The 13,525-nt window shown below is 50.4% G+C and overlaps 1 protein-coding gene across 8 annotated transcripts in view; it reads left to right on the top strand.

The window, feature by feature from the left end:
- LOC144944131 (uncharacterized) overlaps positions 1–13,525 on the top strand; it is a 290,632-nt gene that overhangs the window by 127,242 nt on the left and 149,865 nt on the right. For 6 of the 8 annotated variants that reach the window (XM_078872233.1, XM_078872228.1, XM_078872234.1 and 3 more), the window contains exon 1: positions 12,530–13,437. The exons of the other annotated variants lie outside the window; for them this stretch is intronic. In XM_078872233.1, the coding sequence (XP_078728359.1) occupies positions 12,930–13,437 (508 nt within the window). In that variant the 5' untranslated portion in view covers positions 12,530–12,929. Of the gene's footprint in view, positions 1–12,529; positions 13,438–13,525 lie in introns of those variants that run through there. 8 annotated transcript variants of the gene reach the window in all.

The raw sequence follows: 13,525 nt of genomic DNA, 5'->3' as shown, positions 1-13,525 counted from the left end.
CCCACAACTCCGATTAGCACGGTTGGCTACGTACGGTACGAAAGAAGTTTAACATATATACATACATATTCAGCCTGGCTATTTACATCATGTGGTTGGTGTGTGTATAATCATTTTGGGGAAGCGGTAGTGTAGCTGTTGGCATGCTGCGCTCCGAACCCCGGGAGCTGATTTTGATTCCCGCTCACGGCAAACGTGCATACAGGAGGTTTCATTCACAGGACACTTGGCTCTCTCTAAAAGTGGGTCCTCTCCTCCAATCCACTAATCAAGCAATATTTTAGTTTTGGCACGATTCTGGTGTTTTAAGCAAGGACACATTTCAGCCTTCAGAGGTTTAACATTCATTTCCCATGGAGGATAAGACCTTCAGCAGGAACCGTGCAAGCACAGAGTTTAAGGTCCCCGTATAGCCTTCAACATGCTGTTGGGGAAAGCGCTATTAGGCATACGGTCTGTCACCATGCTGATAATGGAGCTGGCTTGTGATAAAGAGGTTTTTTGGCAATGCACGGCGTTGGCTCGTAGCACCACTCCATGAACAGTTGCCACCACCAGATGGTCACATGGCAGGTTGCTGGTTTCAAACCCAGATGTAGAGGGTCGGGTTGACATCACGAGAATGGGTGACAGACCACTAGCGGGTGGTGACTGCCTTCCTAAGTTTGTCCTGGAATGGAGGTGAAACTCTCTCCTCAAACTACACATCTTCATAAAGCCTCTCTGAGTCGGTCGTCTCGTGAACTTCAAGTACAGTCACTACATTTTCAATGGTTTTAACACAATAATAATGAGCTAGATTTTTTCACGTTTCCGTTGTAATCCCGTGCCTATAGAGCATAGTTAACGCGTTCATTAAAGATTTTTATTTACCCAGCTGAAAGAAAGGTGAACGATGTTGTTCCGCTGCCATCTTTCTGTAAATATAGCCGCTCACATCGAGAAGTTCCGAACGAGGATGGATTGAGTTGGGTTCATGCTGTTGTTATTATTATTCTGCTTGTTTACCGAGGAGAGCCTCACTCAGTCTGAAGGCTCCTTTCAAGAGGGTCGAGCCAAGTTTGTTTGCATTAGGGGGTGATGTTCTAATGTTTTTAATCCCAATTGGGTAAATTGTGGGTTAATGTTGAGCATTCGGATGTTTGGCGTGTTTGTTTTAGCTTTTGTAAACCGGAGAACCCAGAGGCAATTCAAACAAAACAGGGGAGAGAACATACAGACTCCACACTGAAAGCTTTTCCGAGTCGGGAATCCAACCCAGGCCCTTTTGCCGTGAGACACGAGTGTTACCACTGCGTCATCCTGCCGTCCCAACTGATTGTTGACGTTGATCGGTGGATACAGCAACAATCGTTCGAGGGTGGAGATGTCCAATCAGGTGGAGATATCAGATTGGGTGGAGACTCACAGCAGTACAATGAACTCCCTGACGTTATACGTAAAACTGACTTTAAATTAACCTGTGGAAATATTCTTTGTATAATTTCACCTGTGCAACAACACTATACGTTGCTTATACACAGTGTGAGTCGAGCGTGAAGTTGTGTGGTGTACCTGCACGTAATGTGTAAGCAGCATACGACAATACAAAGATCACTCGTATAGCCTTGACAGACTCTTGAGGCAAGTGCTGTTAGTGAGCGCCTATGAAGGCCGGCACGGCACACGAGGGGGTGGTATGACCAGCGACACGCCCGGTCGCCTTCGTCTCCCTAGTGGCGATGTTTATACACCGCACTAGGTACTCATTTAAGGCTGAGTAGATCTAGGGGAGGCCCAGTACCGGTTCAGATAATCGTCACTGGTGTTGGCCGTGAGTGCAGTGTTCGAACCACTACGCCACCATTCTGTGTCCCACACCAGCACTGTCGCTGCCCTGGCTTTTAGGGTAAAGGACTCGCACCTTTCACTGCCTCTTTCACAGTTGCTCAATATTAACAATAATGTACATTTGGTATTCGTGCCATTCTTATAGTTCAAGGTTGCCACAAAGGTGCTGTGTTTCAAATCAGAATATTTATTCTTACAAGAGGAATCCGATGAGATATAAAGCTCTTTTTCACAGATGTCCAGTCGGGGCGGGTTAGAACGTGACAACAAATACAGTAGACATACATAGTCTTCTGTATTTGACAGCTGAGTGATTGAGTAATTTGCGGGCGATTTCTCAGATTTGGCAAATTTTGGAGCACGGCACAGGTAAGGGATCTGTAACGTCCATCGTGAAGCGGACCGGCGGATGTTCCTGTCGATACGCCGAGCACCATCAATGCGTGCAGCTCACCGGGATTTGAAGCGCAAACCCTTCGCAACAAGTGGCAAAGTGCTCCGTCTCTGGGCCCAGATCGGCGTCAAATATACCAAAGCGGGTCCCTCCTGTAAATGAGCGTTCACACCCGTTGTGGCTTTTCTGGGCCAATAGGGGGGCAATTGTAGTTGAACGTGTCTCATACGCGTGCCCCGCTTCTCCATTAACACTCTGGCCCTGGCAATCTCCTTTCCAGTTCCGATCCAACTGGCACCTCCCTTCCCTGTGAAGTCTCAGGTCTCTTATCAGTGGTGTCCCCATTGCCAAGTCGACGTGCGCAGAGACAAATGTGAGTTAAAGGGGTCCTTTGTGCACGGTTATTTATTTTGCCTGCCGTCATGGGCACGTCTCTGCGAGCCCTTCGTGTCGCCGAGTGCTGCGCGTAAAGGCCACAGATAAGCGAGCAATCCTATACGGCCGCGTTTCATGAAATGATGACGCTCGACAACGCGCGGATCGCGTGCGCACGCGTACGTTGCACTTGAGCGTGGGGGCGCGCGTGCGTCATTTAGCTTCTAGCCGTTGTCGCAGCGCTTCGATCGCCACGTGTTGGTACGCTCGGCGTGCCGAGGGTCGCCCTCCGGCAGACCGATTGCCGTGAAGCTGGGGCGAAATTCCATTCCGGAATCTTGTTTTTTTGCCATCTCATAAATGCTGTTCGTAGTTTTCTTTCTCAGTCTTGTTCGTACGTATTTGTTCATTTTCCAATATGATGTGCCGTGTAATGTGTATGTAATTTGTAAATACTATCTTTTCAAGCACATCTCATAAATGCTGTTCGTAGTTTTCTTTCTCAGTCTTGTTTGTACGTATTTGTTCATTTTCCAATATGATGTGTCCGTGTAATGTGTATGTAATTTGTAAATACTATCTTTTCAAGCACACAATTGGATTGACGTGTCATGAGTGTGAGAATCGATGAATGTATCATTTAATGCCTAAGATGGCGGAGTTGTAACATTCGTGCTAGCAAGAAGGGCATGGATTTGATTCCCGACACGGGCGCCTTTCTGTGCGTAATTTGTATGTTCTCCCCCTGTTCTGCTTGGGTTTCCTCCGGGTTCTCCAATTTACTTGCATTGCTAAAAACGTACAATGCAACTTGGATTGACCAAACTTGGCAATGCAGGATCCTCCTGCAAAATAGTTTTTGGAATCATTGTGGCTTTCCTGGATAAATAATTGTATACTAGTGATTTAAAGCTTTCGTGACTGCAGGGATTCATCTTCTTGGTCCTTTCGGTAAAGTAACGTAAAAGGGAAATAATAAAATAATTAAAATTCAACTTTATTAAATAATTCTCACTATATAAAACATAATTATTCTATTATGTTGAATTTGTATTATTGTATTATTTCCCTTCTACGTTACTTTACCGAAATAACCAAGAAGATGTATACTAGTGGTACTGATTTTCGTGCATGTGACCTACAATTATAAAAACGCAAGTTCAAATGCCGGTCATAGGTCGACTCAGGATATCATCCCTTTGGGGCTATTAAAACTAAGCATCGCCACATGCGAAGTCAGCAGTGATTATCATATGGAGGGACTGGGCCTCATTATTGAGACGTGGAATTTTTACCACTGACTCAGGGCTGCCAGTGGAGGTGAGCATCAACCTACCGCGATGGGCCCCTGCACTACTAAAATGTCCCTTAGGGCCACCTAAGGCACTGCTATGAAGGCCCCCCACGCAACGGCTCTATTGCCAGAGGAGCTGGAGGCGGGCCTGCTACCGGCTCGTCGCTCGTGTGAGCAGAGATACGTTTTTCTCCACAGCTCCTGGACTGGCGGGCTGTGTGCACGTATGGGGGACATTCGTTGAACTCCGCAGTGGGATGGCAGCAACACATTTTAAATGAACCTCTGCTCAGGTCTGGATTTGTACAGAGAAGTGTGTGAATGACATATTGGTGCGATCCACATCATCCTTCTGGAGTTGTTAAAACGAGTACTGTTTTGTGAGGAAGTCACAAGTGGTCATCCTGTGGAGCTGACTGGTTTCTGCCACGGGAATGTGTAACATCAACAATATCAACCAAATGCGGTATGGGACGCATGGGACCATCCCGTCAACCCATAGACCCCTCATCGGAGTTATTGTTGAATGCGTTTAGTTTTTTCTTGTGAGTTTGGTTTAACTAAATATATCGCGAATAGAGGTAACATAACCACTCTGATTACAAACGAGTTGAGTTTAAGTGAGGATACATTTGCTTCGGTGGTACTGTACGTCCAAAAAGTGAGTGCTCGCACATTAGATCAGAGTGAAGGAGCAGAAAGTCAAATCTAAGGAGCCTAGACTGGCTCCAGTCCCCCATGTCCTCCTCAGATGTGGCATGCACCGATTGTCAGAGACACTTTCATAAGTTCTCCAAAATTAGAGGGCTCCGAGACCTTTGTGGTCCCAACAGAGGGCCAATCGTTATGACTGCTGCGTCGCCGCGTATCCCATTGCGCATGTTGTGAAACCGAGCGGTTTTAACGCGTTGCACATTTCTCCATATCGCCGTTACACACAACTTAATTACCGCCGTGCATCAGTATTGGTACCAGTGGGGCATTGCGGTGGCCGTGGCAAGGTTCACGAGTCCACCGCAGGCCTGTCCTACTCTATGCAATGCTGACAGTGTCATTGCAAGCATTAATTTCAAACCCATTCGATTGTTTCTAAATATGGACCGATCATGTAGATTTATTATTATTATTGCAATTGTGACCGTGGTTATGATGCAGGCTACTGCTGGTGAAGCAGGTATTTTACAACTATACCACCAGGAGCTCTGATTCTCTCTGACAGTGTGACCATGTGAATTGAATTAATATATACATTTATATTTGTCTGACATTCGAATCGCATCTAGAATAGTTTATTTGTGGATTGTAAATGAACTTTTATTTCTCAGAGAACGAACACGCATCCTTTAGACCGAGAGAGCTCCAGATTGAGCAAAGCAACAACAGCGATCCCGCGTCTCACACGTGGATGCCACCTCTGCACGTCAAGAGTGATTGTGGGTACACTATAGCGCTCTATGGGATTTGCCATACACGATTGTGCTCTATGGGGTTTGCCATACACTACAGTGCTCTGTGGGATTTGCCTGTACGGGAGCAAGGCAGGCCAATGTTCTGATGTTGGGATAAGTCGCATCGAGCCTGCGAATACGTGATTTTATTGGTGGCAGGATGGTGCAGTGCTGATATGTGTGCCTCACAGCAACAGGTACCTGGGTTCGATTTCTGACACGGGTGCCTATCTCTGTGAGGTTTGTATATTCTCCCCCTGTTTGGCATGGGTTTCCTCCGGGTTTTCCGGTTCGCTGCCATGGCTAAACAAACATACATTTTAACTGTTGTTGGCCTAAGCACATCCCAATACTGAAAAATTACCTGCAAATTACTTAGTTCGGAATACACAAAGCAGCAGCATCGCCCCGTACTGTTAAAGCCTGGCAGAACCCTCCTGAAATAGTCTTGAGACTCAGTGAGGCTTTCCGAAGTAAACAAGCGTAGTAAATAAAACGAATAATCATACTCACATGACCCGATGCGTGTTTCCTGAGCTTGCTTCCTTTCCTCTACCAGGGAATCTATCATTTCTTTACACATTAAATGACGTGTGCTTTTACCAATTCTACTTTGTGAATCACGTTCCAATTTATATAATCCCCTACAACAACCAAACTTAAACGTCACACTGGGGAGCCACGAATAAGTGTCAGCACATGCCGTCACACGTATCCTGTTACAGAACCACGAGACCGCTGTCAATGCCTGTACACTGCAAGTATAAATTACGATTTGGAAAACATCTGCCGAACAAAATAAGTGAAATTACAAACTCTACAAAGTTCACGTGTTTTGCGGTCACTGGTGACCAATTACAGTAATAGCCCGATGTACAGTACGTCTCCCCCTTTTACGTCGTTTCGCAAACACGTCGTCACTGTTATGAACACCGCTACCTGACTTGCGTCGCCTCGACCCACACTTGCTGCATCGCTGACAGCATCGTCCGTCCTTTCTCGTTATCCGTCGCCTCTCGGCCTTCGCCTCCACCACCTACCCTGTAAACCGCTTCAATTCACGTCGCTTCGATATTCGTCGTCGTCGCACCTGTCGAGAACGCAACCCCCCCCCCGACGTAAACCGGGGTATTGCTGTATCATCAAACCCACTGCACTCAGGAACCGACTGTGAACTTGGTTAGGGTCCTGGATGAGCACAGAGGTACTCGTAGTTACTGGCTCACACTCTCACGCACACAGTCTCTCAGTGCACCGTCCTGAAGGAGCTTTTTATGTTCATTCGACCATCTCCAGTCACCAGTTTGAGGTTAAAGTACTTTATTTATTTATTTACCAGGTAAGGCCCACTGAGCTATATAGCTCTTCTTTCAGAAGTGACCTGGCCACAATTGACAGCTCAACAAAGTGACTTATCACGTGGAAATTTATAGCAGCCAAATACTCTCTAACCCAGGGCTTGCCAACCAAAATAACAAGAAGAGAACTTTTTTCGAATTCGATAACAAAAACTCCATATATCAAGAGGCTGTGGTCTTTAATACAAAACGTCACGAAGCGGTCATTAAAGAGCCGGTTGCCGACCGCTGCTCCAAACGCTTGATTGTAAATGTGGAGGGGAAAATAACGGAGGGCTCACAGAAAAATCCTCGCGACCACGGGGAGAATTCCAAATATACAGGCATCGTCGGGATCGGGATCGAACCCACGACCTCCTGTATACCAGGCGAGGGAGATAACATTTTTTCCACCGTGGCAACCCTTCACCTTCCCCCCCTCCTCAACCCGCCACTGGGTGGTGCTCATCCTCCGTTTGTGATCCCGGGGAGACCACGCGGCCGGTGTAATCTTGTGCACCATTTTGTTGCAGAAGTTCGCGGGTTCGAGCCCGGCGTCCAACCCGGTTATTACCGTGGTGCGGTGTTAACCGTAAAATACCACGCGCCGTCTGATTCACAGTCTACGTGAAAGATCCCCCGACATCGATTAAAACGAGTGGGGCATCGCGTGGTGGCGTCGCTGTCCCAAAATCTTCCAAATTTACCAAATTCGAAAAATTACACCACAAGTTGAAAAACTGGGATTACATACAGCAATTCTGGCCCCCAACTGGCAAACTGATGCTCATTATCAGCCAGATACTCAGTCACCTTTTTCCCACAGGAACAGCTGCCGTTGGGGGCACCCTTTCAGATGTTTGAGATTAAATACAAGTCACTTATCGCGCGTAAAGCTCTCTGGGGTGCTCAGGCATGAAGGGTACGCTCGATCAAAAACGTCTCATTATTTTTAACCAGAGGTGGGAATTCAATATTCATGTGGTTGGGACAAGTACCTCCCCTGTAGACGTCCCACAAAGTGCCACGCTTTCCATTGATCCCACAGGGACGACAGATTTTGTTGACCGCTGACTGGGATTTGAACTCACAACCTCTTGACTGGAAGTAAAAGTGGTCTGCCACGATGCCACTTGGCTGGCATATCACGCGGCCACAATAAGGACTCTGCTTACGCTTCCGTCAAGGAAAGATGAGATATGTTGACGGGGCAGGCGTAGCACTGCACCTCTGCACCTGCACGTAACACGAAGATGGCGCGTCTGATTTTTGCAGAGTTGAAGTGAAATGACCCAATTGTTAGAGTGTACTGCACAGTCATATTGGAATGTGAAGCAGCCATAACAGAGGCTTTGTCTCGGCCTGGCACAGGGGCCCTATAGACTGTGGCAGTGGAGAGTTTCAGCCATCACAGTGTTTATTGTGATGAACAGGTTCAGCAAATTCCCTGGAGGGATTTGATGAAGAGAGGCGTTGCTGCTTGACGTGTCACCTCTTGGCACGTGACCTTTTTTTCCAAAATGGAAATGGAACGCACGGTCGCCACTGGCGTTATCCTGAAAGCCGATTTGGGTTCTGAATGTAAAACAGTTATGTCACAAATTCTACATTGTAAGATGTTTGTTATGTAAAAGCACTCCGCAAAGGCTGAGGTCTTTAACATCGTTATCGGGCGGGAGGGTGATGGTGCAGTGGTAGCAGTCGTGCCTCACAGCAAGAAGGACCTGGGTTTGATTCCTGACTCTGGCGGCGCATTTCTGTGTGGAGTTGATCTGTTCTCCCCCTGTTTCCAGTTTCCTGCCATAACAAAATAAAAAGCCCCAGACAAGATGTCACTGGTATTGGCCAAAACATCCCAATTATGAAAAATTGCCTGGAAAATACTCAATTGGGATTTCACACAGCAACGTTTTCCCACGACTGCAAAAACTTGGCAGGACGCGCCTGAAAACGAGCCTTGACTCTCAATGTAACTTTCGTGGTTAAATCAGTGCACTAATAATAAAGGGTAGTATAGAGAGAAGGTAATGCGCTGGCACTGGTTACCCAAGTGGCACCGGATCAACAGGATATCTCAGTTCGGTCAGGGTTATTACATTATATAGGGCTGATTTTATGAAGACCGATCATTTTTCAGAATTAGTACGGTTGGTGAAGAGTGGTGAGAATTAAAACAGACTGTATATAATATACAATGAGATTTATCGTTTTGAAACTGTATATGCATGCATGACATACCTCCAAAGATATTTGCGTCCTATAGGAAACATAATTTTCCAGTCACTGATGAATAAACACATGCAGAGGAGGCGGGGGGAGGATGTTTCTTGGCAGAAATTGGGCATGATGTGCATTCCAGCAAGTTGCATCGTGCCAACCTGGCCTGGCATCGCCACCGCCTGGCGGAAGCTAACACCGCCCAGTGGCCAGCCATGCGGAGTGGTGGCCTGGCAGCTTATCGGCACACCTCACTTGCCAGCCGTGTGTGTGACCTTCTCTCGAGAATGCAGGTGGTCAACTCACATTTGGGGGTTGCCAACCGGTAACCATTTTCAGAATCGATTGCCGGTCCTGGAAGTGAGCAACACGGTAATCGCTTCCAGTGGAATGCCAGAAAGGAACGGATAGTTTGACGCTCACGGGAAAGGACAAGCCACGCTTGCGTGGTACATTTGCCGTTGTTCCTCAGTTAAGGCGGGCCTCTGCAATTGCTTAGGCGACTGCTGGCAAAAGGGCCTCCACTCGAGCAAGCTCCAGGGGGTGATTTGATCTTCCCTTCGCCGCTAACCAACACGTCCTCCACCGCACGCGACCTGCCGATCGACTCTGGCGAACCCGTTTATACTCCTGGGTGGACAGAGGCGGTGGGGGGGGGGAGGGATTTTAAAAAAACTCGCCCAATCCTTTGAACTGCCGCCGCCCGGAGATGGAATCGAACCGGCACCCTCTGGGATTGCAAGTCCAGTGCGCTGAGCGTCGCACCACTGCGGCTGCTATTCTTTGTGACACCACGAGTGCATTGGCAACAGCAGCAAGAGGGTGCTGTGTTGGGAGAGGTGTACTCGGTAGCGGTGGAGGGCGTGTGTAGAGGAGAGGACGTTGCCTTGACCTACATTCACGTGGAGACAGCCCCCAGCCAGCTCACCCACGTGTCTACTGCGAGCGCTCTGGGCGGCCTCTCGCCACTCCGCATTGGACATTAGCAGCACTTTTATCTCGACATGCGTGGCTTTGTTTGTGTTGTGTGTGTGTGTTTGTGTACCCAACTGGGCTGCGGGCGGGCATTGGTGGCAAGGCATTTGATGTAAGAACGGAGCATATGAGGTTGCTTTATTTTATTTTATTAGGCTGTTTTACCCAGAAGATCCTGAGCCTCAAGACTCTTTTTCAGGAGGGTCCTGCCAAGTTTTTCGCAGTAAGGGGGCGATGTCGCTGCTGTTTCTGTGCGTAATCGCAATTGAGTAATTTGCAGGTAAGTTTTTCAGAAATTAGGACGTTTTTGGCCAGTACCAGTTACATCGTGTATGGGGTTGTTGTTTTGTGTGTGTGTTGAGCTATGGGAAGAAACGAGAGAACCCTGATGAAACCCATGCAAGAACAGGGGGAGAGTCCACACAGAAAGGCGCCAGAGTCAGGAATACAACCCAGGCCCTTGCGTGCCGCGTTGAGGCACAAGTTTCACCACTCCGCCACCACCCAGCCGCCCAGGAGAGCGCGCTGGCAATGTCCATATCGCAGTCATTCGTGTTCGTCGCGAGGAAGCAGATTGTCCGTGGAAATGTTTCCGGACTCGCTCTCTCCGTTTGTGTCGCGGCTATTTTAATGCTCCTCGCGCTTTTGCTCGCGCATCGGTTGGGATTCATGAAATGCCTCCGAAGACGCCAGAAACACCTGCGGACACTAAAACCATGTGAACGAACTCTTGTTTTGTGTGCACACTTTGACGTTCGGGTTAACAGTGCAAAGGTGCGCCGTGTGTGTGCGTGTGAATGCGACGCAGTGTAATGCGCGTTTACTACTCCTTGACCCCAGTATGCGTAGCATGCACACGACTGCAATGTGACTCTAAAATATGACGTCGCATAGCTGCGGTTTTTTATTGCGCGTGGGAATGTGGCCTCTTTAAGGCACCAGAATTCTGGGAACGCCGTCGGAAAGGCGAGCACCTTATCAAGATCTGGAGAGACGAGGTTGTGTTGTCCCGCGGCGGTTGCGTCTCAGAGACCCAGGGAAGCTGGATTCACTGGATCCACCGCTTCATGGGTCTCACTCGTGGCCGTGTGGAGGGAGTGAGCTCACCCCAGGTCTCACTCGTGGCTGTGTGGAGTGAGCTGACCCCAGATCTCACTCGTCACTCGTGTGGAGGGAGTGAACTCACCCCAGGTCTCACTCGTCACCGTGTGGAGGGAGTGAACTCACCCCAGGTCTCACTCGTGTGGAGAGAGTGAACTCACCCCAGGTCTCACTCGTCACCGTGTGGAGAGAGTGATCTCATCCCAGGTCTCACTCGTGTGGAGGGAGTGAACTCACCCCAGGTCTCACTCGTGTGGAGGGAGTGAGCTTACCCGAGGTCTCACCCGTGGTCGTGTGGAGGGAGTGAACTCACCCCAGGTCTCACTCGTGTGGAGGGAGTGAACTCACCCCAGGTCTCACTCGTCACCGTGTGGAGAGAGTGATCTCATCCCAGGTCTCACTCGTGTGGAGAGAGTGAACTCACCCCAGGTCTCACTCGTGGCCGTGTGGAGGGAGTGAACTCACCCCAGGTCTCACCCGTGGCCGTGTGGAGGGAGTGAACTCACCCCAGGTCTCACTCGTGTGGAGGGAGTGAACTCACCCCAGGTCTCACCCGTGGCCGTGTGGAGGGAGTGAACTCACCCCAGGTCTCACTCGTGTGGAGGGAGTGAACTCACCCCAGGTCTCACTCGTGTGGAGAGAGTGAGCTCACCCCAGGTCTCACTCGTGTGGAGGGAGTGAACTCACCCCAGGTCTCACTCGTGTGGAGGGAGTGAACTCACTCCAGGTCTCACTCGTGGCCGTGTGGAGGGAGTGAACTCACTCCAGGTCTCACTCGTGTGGAGGGAGTGAACTCACCCCAGGTCTCACTCGTGGCCGTGTGGAGGGAGTGAACTCACTCCAGGTCTCACTCGTGTGGAGGGAGTGAACTCACCCCAGGTCTCACTCAGCACCTTGTGGAGGGAGTGAACTCACCCCAGGTCTCACTCGAGGCCGTGTGGAGGGAGTGAACTCAACCCAGGTCTCACTCAGCACCTTGTGGAGGGAGTGAACTCACCCCAGGTCTCACTCGTGGCCGTGTGGAGGGAGTGAACTCACCCCAGGTCTCACTCAGCACCGTGTGGAGGGAGTGAGCTCACACCAGGTCTCACTCGTGGCCGTGTGAAGGCTGTGAGTTCTTAGCCCCATTGGTTCATATCCGAGTTCGATCTCTGAACGCGTGAACCCCCCCCACTACCCCCGCAGGAAGCCCCGAGCCCGCTGTTAATGGTTAACTCGTGCAGGAGTCATACGGGGGGGGGGGGGCGCAGTGTGTGGGGTGTTGCTCACGAGCAGGGGACGGTGGTGGCTGGAGGGGGGAGCCTGGCTGTGTGGGGTGGGGGCGAGCGGGCGGGCGGGCGGGCAGAGAGCACCGCAGGCCGTGCCCGACCGTACGATTGGACAAGCGCGCAGGTTGTTGGCTCCGTGAGATCACCCGGCCACTGGGGAGGAGGAGGAGGCCCCCGCGCGTTGAGTGCGGGGCCGCTGTGCGCGTGGTCTCTACCGCCGCCCACCAACACCGGCCCCACCTCCCCCACCTCCCCCACCTCCCCTCTCTCTACATAAATACGGCGAGAAGCGGCTGGGACAACTTTTGTCATCGTCCCAACTACTCTGGCTGGAATTCCAGAGAGGGGGGCCTGGCAGCGTGACGCGTGACCCCGAGTCCGTGAGCTCTCCACGACATTTGCCGGTCGTACGTGACCGCCTCTGCGGATTTTGCTGCTGTAACCCGGTGTGTCCGGGAGATTGTGGGTTTTTTTTATTGACACCTCCAAAGTATTCTGGGATTTATTCAAACCCACGCGTCTCTGTGACATGAGCTGGTGGCTTTTCATCTTCTCGCTGTTGTGAGAATGCCACAAAGGTTAGGGCGCTACCTCTTCTAAGTTCGTGTTTGTCTCAAATAGAACGAGGGGAAGATAAAAAAAAAGCCCCATCTCCTTTCCGTCCGCTTGTTGGATTCTCCGTTGACAATAATGGCGAGGCAGAATTTACTGTGCATCGTCGTCCTGTTGCTGGGATGTGCTGCTCCACTGGCATCTGCACAGTGGGATTGGTTGTTCCGTGGCAAGAAGACGACCACAACGCTGGCCCCGATCGTGTCCACTGCTCCGGCTGCGATTTCCACTGCTCAGGCTGAGATGTCCACCGCTCTGACTGCGATCTCCACCGCTCAGGCTGAGATGTCCACCGCTCAGACACAGTCGTCGTCCTCAGCCCAGGTCGGCGTGGGAACCACCTTGGCGAGCGTGACCTCTGGTCCTTCGCTCGCACCTGCCACCTCCTCCGCAAGCAGGAGCCTGCAGAAATCGAGCGTCACCACAGAGGCTCCTCCAACGCCTGCAACGGAAACCCTCGCCACCACTCAGGGGCAGGGCGGGACCCCAACCCTGGGGACAGAGGCCCACAGCAGCGAGCCCAGCGGTGCGGGCCCTACCACCACCCCACCGCCCACTCATTGGCTCACTGCTAACGCAAGTACAGGTAACCGCACCGCTGGGTAACCTTTGACCAGATAGCGAAAAGTGGTAGCTCTTGGTTCTGAGCCACCCGACGTTTTCTTTATGGGATG

The sequence above is a fragment of the Lampetra fluviatilis genome, chromosome 2 (genome assembly GCF_964198595.1).
Source record: "Lampetra fluviatilis chromosome 2, kcLamFluv1.1, whole genome shotgun sequence".
Taxonomy (NCBI): Eukaryota; Metazoa; Chordata; class Hyperoartia; order Petromyzontiformes; family Petromyzontidae; genus Lampetra; species Lampetra fluviatilis.
This window is presented reverse-complemented; position numbering and strand designations above follow the sequence as displayed.